At 44.6% G+C, this 14,616-nt stretch overlaps 1 protein-coding gene across 2 annotated transcripts in view; it reads left to right on the forward strand.

Moving 5' to 3' along the window:
• The first annotated feature begins 13,489 nt into the window (after positions 1-13,489).
• The window catches only part of si:ch211-225h24.2 (uncharacterized protein LOC564539 homolog), a 73,619-nt gene continuing 72,492 nt past the window's right edge, over positions 13,490-14,616 (forward strand). Inside the window, exon 1 of one of the 2 annotated variants that reach the window (XM_068021908.1) lies at positions 13,490-14,037. In XM_068021908.1, coding sequence (XP_067878009.1) covers positions 13,966-14,037 — 72 coding nt within the window. In that variant the 5' untranslated portion in view covers positions 13,490-13,965. The remainder of the gene's footprint in view (positions 14,038-14,616) is intronic. The other variant, XM_068021905.1, reaches the window with a different exon arrangement.

Here is a 14,616-nt window from a genome sequence, read left to right on the forward strand (position 1 = left end):
ATAGAGCAGTTTGATCCAATTGCAGATTCCCTCCCCAAACCCCATTTTGGAGAGCACGACCATCATGTATGTGTTCGATATCCTGTCAAAAGCTTTCTCCCGGTCCAAGCTGAGGAGGCAGATGTCCACCCTCCTGTCCTGTGCATAGGCAATCGTATCCCTGAGTAGCGCAAGACTATCAGAGATCTTCCTGCCGGGTAGAGTACAGGTCTGGTCAGGGTGAATCACCAACTCCAGAGAAAACTTGACCTGACTGGCGATGACTTTGGACAGAATCTTGTAGTCAACATTAAGCAGTGAGATGGGCCGCCAATTTCTGATTTCCACCATCTCCCCCTTCTGTTTGTAGATGAGGGTGATAATGCCTTTCCTCATGGATTCTGACATGCTGCTGGCTTCTAGCTCCTTCCAAGTCTACTGCTCATGTGTCTATTACCACATCATCACTACAGTGGGAGGGGTTACTCTCACTGTCTGAACCATTAACCTTGTCAGACCCTTACACTATATTCTCAGGTTTGATTGCTGGTCTACGCTCAATTAACTGATCGCAGTTAGGTGGTGGTATGGCACAATAAGTGGCCTTGACACCCTCGGGTTAGGGTGGGTTAAATCAATTGTTCCTGTTGCCAATTACTGTCAGTGATCTCTACTGTGAGATACACTTGCAAATGTCAGATCAGACCACATCATCTCAGCTGTAATCAGTTCCTTTAGATTGTGGTTCGCAGCAGAAACCCTGGCTGATTTTTTAAAAAAATGTTTGCTAGTTCTGGGACTTACTCATGTGAAGTTCAGAGATCTAATTCTATACATAAGACAATGTTACATCCACATTGTTATTCCACTGACAGGTTCTTTGCCTGCACAGTTAGCTTATGTTGACTCAGCATCAGCCTTTTCCACAAAGGGAAACAAGATAAAAGTATCTCACAGAAAACAATGATCAATCTGGAGAATCTTTTTGTTTGCTGATTGCATCTGCATTCATATCAAAGCTTCCCATGCAGGTGCTGGGTCCCAAACCAAAAGAATCAGTTACACACTGTAATTTTCTTATTATATTGTACAGCATTTCTAATTTTCCCTTTTATTAAACCAAAGTGCATGGACTTCTTTATTACAAAACTTGTCTGTATAAACTGAAAAGCTAATTTTAAGTTCTTTATGCACTGTATAATTCTTTAAAGGCTTAAAGATAATCTATCAGAGAAAAAACATTGCTCTCAAATGTTTTATTGTGTTCCCCCCCCCTCCCCCAGTATAACAGCTTATTTCAGTATGTGATGAAAGAATATTGTGAAATGGTGAAGCATGTAACTAATATGGTTTTAATAAGTTGCATCTAAGATGTCAAGAAAGCACAGTGGTCCTTAATCAAGCCTTTAATTAAAGTGGGGGAAAACCTAACAATCATAATGTGACTTGGTCAGCATTAGAGAACAGATGGATGGTTGTTCCATTAGAATGTAAGGCAAATTCCATGATCAGCTCAGTATGTCATGAAACTAAGCCACTGTCATTACATCAAGCATAGCTGAAGTGCTAACCAAACTTCAGTATAATCACGTAAATAAGGAAATATTTGCAAAGCTTCATGAATGAAATATATAGCAATCCTAGAAGCTGTTTTTTTCTCTTGCAATGTGGCTTCCTTTTCTTTCCTAAAGGCAGGGATTCATGCTGGGATATAGCTCCATCAGCACCAGCAGAGGCTATTTGAATGTGCATGACATCACAGCCATGTTTTCATCTGATAGTCATTGATGTGCATTTTCCAACTGGGATCTGTTGATGGCAATCAGAAGCAGGAGCTCCAGCTCCTCCTCCCCCTCCCCCACCTTAACCGAAATATGCTGAGGCCAGTTGTAGTACCTCACCGAAACCTTAGCTAAGATTAGCTAAACTAACACAGGCCTTCAGGGGAGTCAGCAGATGTAGCTGTTTAATGGAAAGATTCAAAATCTGGATTTTCTCACATGTCAGTGCCACTGTAACTCAATGTTCACAGGTGGCTAGGACTGCATTGTGTCAGTTTGGTATGGGAGAGCGGTATCACTGGGACTAATTATTTATTCATTTTTATTCAATACAGTAACAGTGACTTTCCATAATGACTGTGGAGTAATATGTGTGGGAAGTCAGAAAGCAACCTCCTGTCTCCATCCAGCTTCAGCTCTTTTGAAAGCATCCTAAAGTCCTGGCTGGAACCCAGTGAAAGACCCAACTAATGGCCATGTATTACATTCTTTCGGAGGTTTATTTGGGACATACGAGTTATTGTAACCATGGCTACTACAGCTACAGGATTTAACAGCTGCTGTATGAAGTGAACATTATGGCATCTTTATTATCATTTCCAAAGCACCAGTGACACAAAGATATTGAATCAGTAGCCAGTAGCACACCATGGGGGACCAACTTTAATCTCCCACCAAAAAAGTACTTGCTGCATCAGAGGAAGTGGAATGAATCAATTATGAAAGTTAAACTGGGAATTTTTTTCTTAAACATATTACCAAACCAAGAATTATCCAATGTTGATTGATCTGTCAGTGCAGCAGGTCAATCAAGTAGTATTAGAACCAAAGGTTGACCATTTTAGTTTTGAAAAACACCAACCAGACCGAACTGACAAACTTGGGTTTTCGTCAACTGCGTGTTTACCTTGACATATTTTTCAAGGTCAGCTTGACTTGACTATCCTAGGCATGCTCCAGGCATTGGACATGCCCGTCATTGGAAGTTTGCCCTGCAATAGCAGAACAAGTCCAGCTACCAGTGGAAAAGCTGCAAAGGTGCCAGCTTTTTAAAAACAATGATAAAATATCGTGGCAGAAAGTGTGCAGTTGCTAACTCTGCAATTGATTGCAGTCCTTAATGAGATGTTTTAACAAATTAAACTCTTCTGCAAATCATCGCACTGCTGATTGGTAGTAGCGTGCTTGTGGTTCTTGTGTACAGCACTGCTATGGTGACAGTAATGGAAAATGTAACATATGACCTCCTTCCACTCGTCATTACATCTAGTAACAAATCATAGCAATGTGACGATGATCATCAGTGTGTGGGTGGATCAGCCCCTGTCACCTCCCTCCCCCACAATCTGCCTGTAATCAGGTGTGGACTGATTCTTATGATTTTGGTTTGGAAAATGTCAGACAGATCTTCCCATGCAGGTGGTCAGGAACAGATGGAAAGCAGTATTTTCCACTGACTGACAGAGAGCCCCAAGAAAAGCAAAAGCAGAGAAATGAAATTAGGTTGCCAGTATAGTGAATGCCTATCCTAGGATTCAGCATTACTCAAAGCCATAAAAAAAAATGACTGTACCTGGTCAAGCAAGGCAAGAGAAGCTAATCACATGTTCCAGGAATTCAGTATACTAATCAGACCTTTCCCTCTCTGTGTTGCAATGCTGACAGAGCTTACCATCAGTGTCCATTGTGCCCTTTACATCTGCAGCTTTCATGTTCAAGCGTTTCTTCACTTACAAGCTTACATGCAATTAATCCAATAAAAGCCTCACATGGATTGGTATTACTGGTTGCACTAAGCTGCATATAGATACCTAGGTTTTACTACATTTCGTAGTTACTGAAGTTAATTTGGTCCTTGTGCCTTTCCTTTTCTGCAGCAAGAGTAACACAACAGCCAGGAGAAATCAGGAACAGTCAATAGATCCCAAACCGCCACCTTCACACTGCTTACAAGAAAGAAGAATTGATGCTCCCAGAAAGAGATACACAATATCAGGGGAGGCATTGCGGGTGGAAGGTGGGGAGAAGCAAAGGTTGGGTGATGGAAAAGTGGGAGGACAGGTGCCATCTTCAGATTTATTATGAATCACCTTCTTTTCTTTTAAAAACAGTACTGTGCTTCTCTTCTTTCTCATGCTTTTGTACCGCACATTACATGTAAGCAAAATATATCATGAAACCCTAACGCTACTTCTTTTACTTGGAGCGGCATGCAAACTTTGTGCCTCAACAACCCACTATAATTGTTTTTCTTCTTCCACTAGTCCAAAGAAGAAAAAACAGAGAAGATGTTTGTTGAAGAATCAGGCCCTTCTGTTTCCAGTCTTGGTAGCAATTCACACATGCACCTTCAAGCACTCCTTCCATTCCAGGCATCAAATCAGAAACATCCAGGTAGGAATTGCTTTAAGCATGTTATTGTGTCAGCATCGATGTTGGACTCAGAGCACCACCTGATCACATGACTGCAAAGACCCCAAATTCATGCAACTCATCAGTTACTTAATTATGCACATTGTGATTAAAGGCAGCCTGCATCTTTTAAATGGGAGATGCAGTTTGGCTGAAGACAACTACCTGTGGGATAATGGCAGGCACAGGAGAAGCTGCAATGCACCCCAGTTTTTGGACACTGTTTTGGACGTTTTTGCAGAGGGGTTGAAAGGAAGAAGGACATTTTCCAACCAAAAGGCGGTCAAAAGATTTCCAAGCATTTTGCCCAGCGTGAGTGAGCAGGTCAGTACCAGAAGGAACGCCCCAGGACATGACTGCAATGCAGGAAGAAGAACAATGATCTCACAAGGAAAGCTAAGGTAAGCCTCCTAACTCATACCTATCATTATTTCCTGATTAGCTTTGAATTACTCAAGAACTCGATATTCTCCCTGATTACTTCTCCTTCCATCACTGCAGCACACTTCACTGCAACTCCTTCTGTCCCTATTGCAAAGACTCTGCACCTGCTACTGTCCCCACTATTACTTCCTTCACCACCTGTGACCTCTACCATCTAGAAGCACAAGGGCAGCAACGCATGCGAACACCACCACCTGCAAGTTCCCTTCCAAGCCACACCACCATCCATACTTGGAACAATATCGCCGTTCCTTCACTGTCGCTGGGTCAAAATCCTGGAACTCCCTTCCTAACAGCACTGTGGGTGTGCCTACACCCCAAGGATTGCAGTTAGGGATGGGGAATAAATGCTGGCCTTGCCAGCAATGCTCGCATCCTGTGAAAGAATTTTTTTTTAAACTCCTTACACCCATGCCATCTTATGCACACCAACAGCACTATTTTCTTCTTACTTGTACAATATCAAACTTCTCACTACTCTAACATTGATTCACTTTCTTTTTTCTTGCAGGACTGGGTTGCACACAATAACATGGAGCAGGTAGCCATAGGAGAAGAGCCATGTGCTATTGCCACTCGAAGAGCAGGACATAGATATTGTGAGCAGGGGGCCATTCAGGAATGTGTCATTTGGTGAGGCTGCAGGACAAGTCCTGCAGGGATTTTAACCATATTCTCTTCCTTCCCTTCTTACTTGAATCTCACCCTTACAAATGATGCATTTCAGATTGCAGCTGTTTTCAGAAGCCACTTTTAAGCCTTTGCTTAACCATACCGCTAAATGCTAACTCTTCTCCCATTTTTTTAACATTTCACATTCAGAAGATGCACATTAACCACAGGGAGAAGAGGAAGAAAAAGAAGAGGTTAGCACTGCTGAACAGGAAGCATCACTTGACCTTCCACTTGCAGGCTCCATCTCAGAGACTGGCACTATGTGTGGTTCAGAGTGTAGGCTAGAGTAGTCTAAATATGGAGATTCACATTGCATGAGTGTGCAGGAGAACACTTGTTGATATAAAAGCAAAATACTGCGGATGCTGGAAATCTGAAATAAAAACAAGAAATGCTGGAATCACTCAGCAGGTCTGGCAGCATCTGTGAAAAGAGAAGCAGAGTTAACGTTTCGGGTCAGTGACCCTTCTTCAGAACTGACAAATATTAGAAAAGTCACAGGTTATAAGCAAGTGAGGTGGGGGTGGGGCAAGAGATAACAAAGGAGAAGGTGTAGATTGGACAAGGCCACATAGCTGACCAAAAGGTCATGGAGCAAAGGCAAACAATATGTTAATGGTGTGTTGAAAGACAAAGCATTAGTACAGATTAGGTGTTAATACACTGAATATTGAACAGCAGCAAGTGCAAACCTGAAAAAAAACAGTGGGTAAGCAAACTGAACAAACTAAGATGAAATGAAATAAATGCAAAAAATAAAAGATTGTAAAAAATGTAAAAAAGAATGTAAAAAAAAGGAAGAAAAAATAACTAAAAATGAAAGTAAAATGGGGGGCTGTCATGCTCTGAAATTATTGAACTCAATGTTCAGTCCGGCAGGCTGTAGTGTGCCTAATCGGTAGATGAGATGCTGTTCTTCGAGCTTGCATTGATGTTCACTGGAACATTGCAGCAATCCCAGGACAGAGATGAGAGCATGAGAGCAGGGGGGAGTGTTGAAATGGCAAGCAACCGGAAGCTCAGGGTCCTGCTTGCGGACTGAGCAGAGATGTTCCGCAAAGCGGTCACCCAGTCTGCGCTTGGTCTCCCCAATGTAGAGGAGACCACACTGTGAGCAGCGAATACAGTATACTACATTGAAAGAAGTACAAGTAAATCGCTGCTTCACCTGAAAGGAGTGTTTGGGGCCTGGGATAGTGAGGAGAGAGGAGGTAAATGGGCAGGTATTACACCTCCTGCGATTGCAGGGGAAGGTGCCATGGGACGGGGACGAGGTGGTGGGGGCAATGGAGGAGTGGACCAGGGTGTCACGGAGGGAATGGTTCCTTCGGAATGCTGACAGGGGAAGGGAGGGGAAGATGCGACTGGTAGTGGCATCATGCTGGAGGTGGCGGAAATGGCGGAGGATGATCCTTTGGATATGGAGGCTGATAGGGTGAAAAGTGAGGACAAGGGGAACCCTATCACGGTTCTGGGAGGGAGGGGAAAGGGTGAGGGTAGAGGTGCGGGGAATGGGCCGGACACGGTGAGGGCCCTGTCAACCACAGTGGGGGGAAATCCTCGGTTGAGGAAAAAGGAGGTCATATCAGAAGCACCATCATGGAAGGTAGCATCATCAGAGCAGATGCGTCGGAGACGGAGAAACTGGGAGAATGGAATGGAGTCCTTACAGGAGGTAGGGTGTGAAGAAGTGTAGTCGAGGTAGCTGTGGGAGTCGGTGGGCTTATAATGGATATTAGTAGACAACCTATCCCCAGAGATGGAGACAGAGAAGTCGAAGAAGGGAAGGGAAGTGTCAGAGATGGACCATGTAAAGGTGAGAGAAGGGTGGAAATTGGAAGCAAAGTTGATAAAGTTTTCCAGTTCGGGGCGGGAGCAGGAAACGGCACCGATACAGTCATCAATGTACCAGAAAAAGAGTTGGGGGGAGGGGGCCTGAGTAGGACTGGAACAAAGAATGCTCGACATATCCCACAAAAAGACAGCCATAACTAGGACCCATGCGGGTACCCATAGCGACACCTTTTACTTGAAGGAAGTACGTGGAGTTGAAAGAGAAGTTGTTCAATGTGAGAACAAGTTCAGCCAGGCGGAGGAGGGTGGTGGTGGATGGGGACTGGTTGGGCCTCTGTTCCAGGAAGAAGCGGAGAGCCCTCAAACCATCCTGGTGGGGGATGGAGGTGTAGAGAGATTGGATGTCCATAGTGAAGAGGAGGCGGTTGGGACCAGGAAACTGGAAATTGTCAAAATGACGTAGGGCGTCAGAAGAGTCACGGATGTAGGTGGGAAGAGACTGGACCAGCGGAGAAAAGATAGAGTCTAGATAGGAAGAAATAAGTTCAGTGGGGCAGGAGCAGGCTGACACAATGGGTCTGCCGGGACAGTCCCTTTTGTGGATTTTGGGAAGGAGGTAGAAGCGGGCTGTCCGGTGTTGTGGGACTATGAGGTTGGAAGCCGTAGCGGGAAGATCTCCAGAGGAGATGAGGTCAGTGACAGTCCTTTGGACGGTGGCTTGATGTTCGTGGTGGGGTCATGGTCCAAAGGGAGGTAGGAAGAAGTGTCCGTGAGTTGGCGTTGAGCTTCTGCAAGGTAGAGGTCGGTAAGCCATACGACAACAGCACCACCCTTGTCTGCAGGTTTGATGACCATGTCGGGGTTAGACCTGAGAGAACGGAGTGCCTCAAGTTCAGACGGGGACAAGTTAGAGTGAGTGAGGGGGGCAGAGAAATTGAGATGACCAATGTCTCGCCGACAGTTTTCAATGAAGAGATCAAGAGCAGGTAAGAGGCCAGGGGGAGGGGTCCAGGTAGAGGGAGAATGCTGGAGGCGGGTGAATGGGTCTGCTGGTCGGGGGGAGGACTCCTGGCCAAAGAAGTGAGCCCGGAGGCGGAGGCAACGGAAGAAGAGCTCAACGTCATGCCGAGCGCGAAATTCATTGAGGTGGGGGCGTTGATGCATGGCTGTCATTATGTCACAGCTTGGGATCTGTGCATGGGTTCATAATAAAAGTCAGCAGCCAGTTGGAGAGGGAATTACCGTGATCTTTCAGAAGCCAGCCTACCATCTGATGGTCTAGGGTGAACACAGAGTATTTATTGAGGACTGTCACAGTATGAAAATGTCATGACTATTGTCAAGGAACTGGGCACAGACCTACATGACTTGCTGTCTATGGTCACAAACAAGTTACGCACTGAGCTAATGGAAGCCTGAATTCTAGTTCCTGATGGGAAGCATGCAGAGCTATGTGCATTCAGCTTATCCCCTGTACCTGCAGGAGTCCAGCAATGCGGGCAAATCCTAATACCCCTTCTTGGTATTTGCCAGCCTCTATGAGGATGATAATCAATTTTGCAGCTACCAATCTGCTCACTGACCTTTGACGCCCTAGTCCTGAGTAAAATATTTACTCTCTCTCACTCTGCTAGGTCACCCGATACAGTGCTCACCTCAGCTCCCTTACATAAAAGGGATGCAAACTCAAATGCTTAAGGCAGACCATTGGTTTGGCCAGTCATTGCTTGATCTGGCTGCACCACAAAATGCTAGCTCTCCTCTGTCAAACCTGCACATTATTCCAGCATTATCCTGGAATGCAAAGATAATTCCCAGTTTCCTTTCTCCACACAAACTACCTTCTTATACCCCTCTCCCCTTGTACCTCTACCCTCACCTCCTACAATGAGTGTGAGAAGTTCATGGATTTCTTTGGCACTAAGATTAAGACCATCTGTTCAGCTGCTTCCCTCCCTTCTGCAAGCTCAGCAAATGCAAATTCTCCTACCCTAGCCATGAACTTGTATCTTTCTGTCCTGTCTTCCCTCATACCATCCCCAAGCTCACCTTGCACCTTGCTCATGAGACCCACCTCCTGCTCCCTCGACTATATTCCCAACAAACTGCTGACCACCCAACTTCCCTTTCTGTCCCCCATGTTAACTGATATTGTTAAGCATTCCCTTTCCTCAGGTACTGTTCCCTTCCCCTGAAAATCTGCTGTCATCGCCAACCCTTCAGAAAACCTATGCTTGACCCATCTATCCTTGCAGATTAGCGCCCATCTCCAAACTGCCTTTCCTCTCCAAAGCCTTGAACATGTTGTCACCTCCCAAATCTGTGCCATCTTGCCTACACCCCACCACCCCACCAAAAAATCAGGTTTCTGCCCCACTTATCAAAGTCACAAATGACATCCTATGTGACTGTAACTGTTGTAAATATTGCTGCTCATCCTTCTTGACACGTCGGCAGCCTTTGACACGGTTGACCACAGCAACCTCCTTCAATATATCTCCTCTGTTGTCTAGCTGGGTGGGACTACTCTCACCTGGTTCTATTCTTATCTACCCAGCCTTAGTCAGAAAATTGCCTGCCATGGCTTTTCTTCACGCTCATGCACTGTTACTTCTGCAGTCCCACAAGGATCTATCCTCAGTCCCTTCCTATTTTTCATTTACGTGCTTCCCCTCAGTGACATCATTCAAAAACACAATGTCAGTTTCCAATGTTTGCTGACTTCATCCAGCTTTACCTCACTTCCACCTCTCGCAACACCCCCTTCCCTCCACTGCTTCTGATTTCTCATGCTGCTTATCTGAAATCCAGTACTGGTTGAGCAAAAATTGCCTCTAATTAAATATTGGGAAGACATTGTCTTTGGTCACCACACAAACTCCATTCCCTAGCTAGCAACTCCATCTCCCTCCCTAGTTGCTGTCTGTGGCTGAACTAGACTATTTGCAGCCTTGTTGTTCTATTTGACCCCAGCTCAGCTTCCAACCTCATATGTCCAACAACAAGACCACCTACTTCCACCTCTGTAACATCGTCCATTTCCATCTCTGTCTCAGTTCATCTGCTGCTGAAACCCTCATCCATGCCTTTGTTACCTTTAGGTTTGACTATTCTAATGCTCTCCTGGCTGGCCTTGCAACTTGCGCCTTCCATAAATTTGTGTTCATCCAAAACTCTGCTGCCCATATCCTAAATCACACCATGTCTCATTCACGCATCACCCTTGTGCTCACTGACCTACATTGGCTTCCAGTCTAGCAATACTTCAATTTTAAAATTCTCAATCTTGTTTTCAAATTCCACCATGGTGCGCCTCTGCCTATTTTTGTAACCTTCTCCAGCCCCTATAACCCTCCAAAGATGCTGCACTCCTTTAATTCTGGCCTTTTGTACATCCCTGATTTTCATTGCTCCACCATTAACAGCTATGTCTTCAGCTCCCAGTGTCTTAGATTCTGGAATTCCCTCCCTTAGCCTTTCCTCCTAAAAGAAAAAAAAGGCTTGCATTTATATAGTGCCTTTCACAACCATTGGACATCCCAAAGTGCTTTACAGCTAACGAAGTACCTTTTGAAGTGTTGTCACTGTTGTGATGTAGGAAGTGTGGCTTCCACAAACAGCATGGTGATAACCACCAGATAATCTGTTTTTGTATTGTTGATTGGGGGGTAAGTATTCGCTAGGGCTCCCCTGCTCTTCTTAAAAAAATAGCACCAGGGATCATTTACACCCACATTAAGAGGGCAAACAGGGCCTCGGTTTAATGTCTCATCTGAAAGACAGCACCTGACAGTGTAGCACTCCTTCAATACTGCACTGGAGTGTCAGCCTGGAAAGTGAGGACATGTTTTCCCTCATTTAGAGAGCCAGGATGCAGATCTCATGAGTGCTGCTTTGAAAGAAAAGAATGTTTCCAGAGTATCAAAAACAGCTTGCATTTTTATGGTACCTTTAATGTAATAAAATGTCCCATCCCACAAGGTGTGTCATAGATGCATTACAAGAAGAATATAATCAGACACAAATTGAAACCAAGCAAAGAAGGAGATATTTGGATGGGCTAGATTGAAGTTAGGTAAAAGAGGTAGGTTTTAAGGAGGAGAGAGAGAGAGGTGGAGAGATTTAAGGAGGGAGTTCCAGAGCTTAGAGCCTATATGGTTGAATGCTTGGCAACCAATGGTGGGGTGAAGGGAGTTGGGGATGAACAAAAGGCCAGAGGAGTGCAGAATTCATGCAGGGTTGTAGAGTGAAGGAGGTTACAGAGATAGGGAGGGGTGAGGCCATGAAGGAATCTGAACATGAGGATAATTTTGAAATCAAGGCATTGCAGACTGGGGGCCAAACTAAGTCAGCAAGCACAGGGGACATGGTGCAGGGTAGGATACAGGCAGCAGAGTTTTGGATGAACCCAAGTTTATGGCGAGGGGAAGGTGGGAGGCCTGCCAGCAGAGTGTTGGAATAATTGAATCTGGAGGTAACAAAGGCATGGATGAGGATATCGGCAGCAGATAAGCTGAGGCAGGGGTGGAGATGGGAATATTACAAAGGTGAAAGCAGGTCACCTTTGTGATGGAGAAGATGTGGGGTAGGAAGTGCAGTTTAGGGTCAAGTAGGATGCCAAGATTGTGAGCAGAATTGGTCTGATGCAGTAGACAGGGAGGGGGTTGGAATTGGTGGTGAGTGAATAGAGTTTGTGACAGGGGCTAAAGACAACAGCTTTGACCTTCCCAATATTTATATGGAGGAATAAACATGCGTCTGACACTGTGAGCCCACTTACCTGCATTGGTGATATCCTGATGCACTGGTTTGGAGTGCTGCGATTCACCCTGGAGCATATGGCAGCTCCAGAACGTTCATTTGTCCCAGCGTCTGATAAGTGAAGCCTGAATTTGGGAGGCTAACACATGTAACAAGGGAAATCTACTGCAATATTGAAGCCTAGAGCAACAGCATACTCAGGGAGCAGATAGTGTCATCAAGGGACATTTTTCAACTTGATTGGGGGAAGGAATGTTAATGTAGGGCAGAGGGAAATGCTGCACTCTATTTGTGGTTCAATGTGGTGTTCAAGGGTTATTGGTTGGGTATTAATGTTTGGGGAGCATGAACAGGAATAATTACAAGAAAACTAATTGGGATTCAAAGGTTTTTGACAAATTCTAAACAGCCTGGGCTGAACCATTGGTTTCCACACCGTCAGCTCAACTAATTCCAGCAAAAAGGAATAGAAACTGACTTGGCACTTTATCTCAACTTGTCTTCTGAAAAAAAAAACAATCTAGATTCCTCACAGGACATCGGGATTCTTTTATAAATGATTGATAATAACAGTTCATGCACTAGTTCTTTTGGAATGCCCACACATTTTCTAAATACTCTGGTTCACCAACATTGGGGGAAAGGTAACTGCAGCATTTTCCAGTAGATTTCATAAACATAAATAACTGAATAAATATGAGCGTGGAAATTAATATGAAACGACATTAATTTAAAATCTTGTTCAGTTGACAGGTTCATCCACTTTGAAATACAGCCTTTGTGAGCCACTGGTAACATAATGGACCTTTTATTAGATTTTTGTTCAGAAGGAGTGCAATTCTTGCGTTAGAAAGCCAGTCAAACAGCAGGGGAAAAAAGCCTGAGTCCATTTGTAATTGAATTGTGTAAAAACAAATCAATATGATTTTTTTTGATGTGGTTAGGTTTACTTTACATGCCCTTTCCAACCACAGTTTTTCAATTCAAAATGCAGCTTTGGCATGTGGGTCACACTAAATTAAAAAATCGAATCCTACAATGTGTGTGTGGTGCATGTGTGTTGTGTGTGGGGGAGGTAATCTGCTGGGCGCTTTATTTCTTTTGAGAATGACAGTACAGCTCTTACTCTACGCATTCTGAGTGAAAGGTAGATTCCGATCACCTGATCTGTCTCCATAGTTCTCTGATCTTATCTTCATCCTGTTCGGATATCCTGAAGCTGCTAACTGTATACCCAAGCTATTTTCTAAATGGCTGTTGTGGAAATGATCACGATTAAGCCTGAGTTACTATAGCAACCCCCTCCCCCCTCCCATTCACCCCCTCCAAGCACACAGGCTATCAAAACAAGTTTTATGGATGAACTCTGGTCTGAGCACTTTACTGCAAAAATCTACTCAACTGGAAGGTCAGTACAAATTGTTCAGACTTTCATGCTTGGGTAAGTTAATACAAATTCTCAGATTTCAACACCGAAGTTGACAACGAAAAAGAAGGTGCAAGTTAGCATTGAGAAAACGAATGCCCCGGTTTCACTGTTTGTACACATTTGAGTTTCATAAAGCAAAAGATTAAGATTGCTAGTTTGCGCCAGCATGGTCACTTTTACTTTAAAATGATCCTCTTTTGCATTTGGCCAAACTCGTAAGAATTTTTTTTAAAAAGCCCTGCGCAACACCATGGCAACAAGCAAGCCAATAAATGACCCCCCAATTTAATAGCTACAGAGGTGGCAGTTGCAAATACCTTTTTTTGTTGGTCGTTGAACTTGTCAGTCACACAGGTGAAGGGGGAAAGTCTTTCTGTTTGCAAGCTTTGGCCCTTTGATCTTTCCTTCATGTTAGGTTGGGGAAAGCAAACTATTGCTTGGCGATTGGGCGGACTAATCCTCCTGAGCACTGTCATCGGTTAATCATGTGAGTAGATTAGAACGGTTCTGCTGGACAAGCTCCAGCTCCCAGCTGGGTTTGTGTTGGTGCCTTGATGTGCTGCCCTCATGCAGTGTTCAGGAGTTTGAACTCCTGTCGCCGCTGGCGTTTGCGAGAGAGAGAGAGAAATAAAGAGGAAACGTACCCATTATTCAGCACTCTGCTTTCCCTCCAAACAAGCAGCCTGGAGAATGTGGAAAATTAAGCATAAAGGACTGAAAGATTCTGACTCTGAGGATGACAAGCCGCAGGAAGTGTCGAAGGTATGAGCTTTCCCCCTTAATTCTGAATAGATAGCGTTTTTTTTTAGTAACTGCGAGTGGACTGCAAATATTTTGCTGCATTCACGATCAGTGAATACACACAAGACTCCAAGCCTGTTAGGTCCAGTTACAAGGGTGTATCCCGCGTAAGTGCCCGTTAACTTCATACAACCTGGCCTTCCGAAGTAGGTTTTGTTTTTTACCATTACGAGGAATTGTATATGAACAGTGTGTATGAGACGTAAAGTTAATTTTGAAGCGGAATTGAGTTCACTGCTAAGCGTGGATAGACCATTGAACTCAGCCTGGCGCTCACAGGGACATGGGATCTCTTCGATGTCCGCACTGGAGTGTCCCTCCGGGGACAGGCTTCACTCGTCTGCCGGCTGAGCCTGCTGGAGATGGTGGAGAACGATGCTTGTGCTATAATGCTCGAATGCATCTCCAAGCAACCTAACCGAAGACTAGGAGAGTGCCAGTGGAAGTGATTGCAGGTTACATCGTTCCCACTCTCAGATGGGATGGGGAGTAGAGCTGGTAACCGGGGTAGGGAATAAAATTGAAGCAAGGAGGAATTAG

This window comes from Heterodontus francisci, chromosome 3, assembly GCF_036365525.1.
Source record: "Heterodontus francisci isolate sHetFra1 chromosome 3, sHetFra1.hap1, whole genome shotgun sequence".
Taxonomy (NCBI): Eukaryota; Metazoa; Chordata; class Chondrichthyes; order Heterodontiformes; family Heterodontidae; genus Heterodontus; species Heterodontus francisci.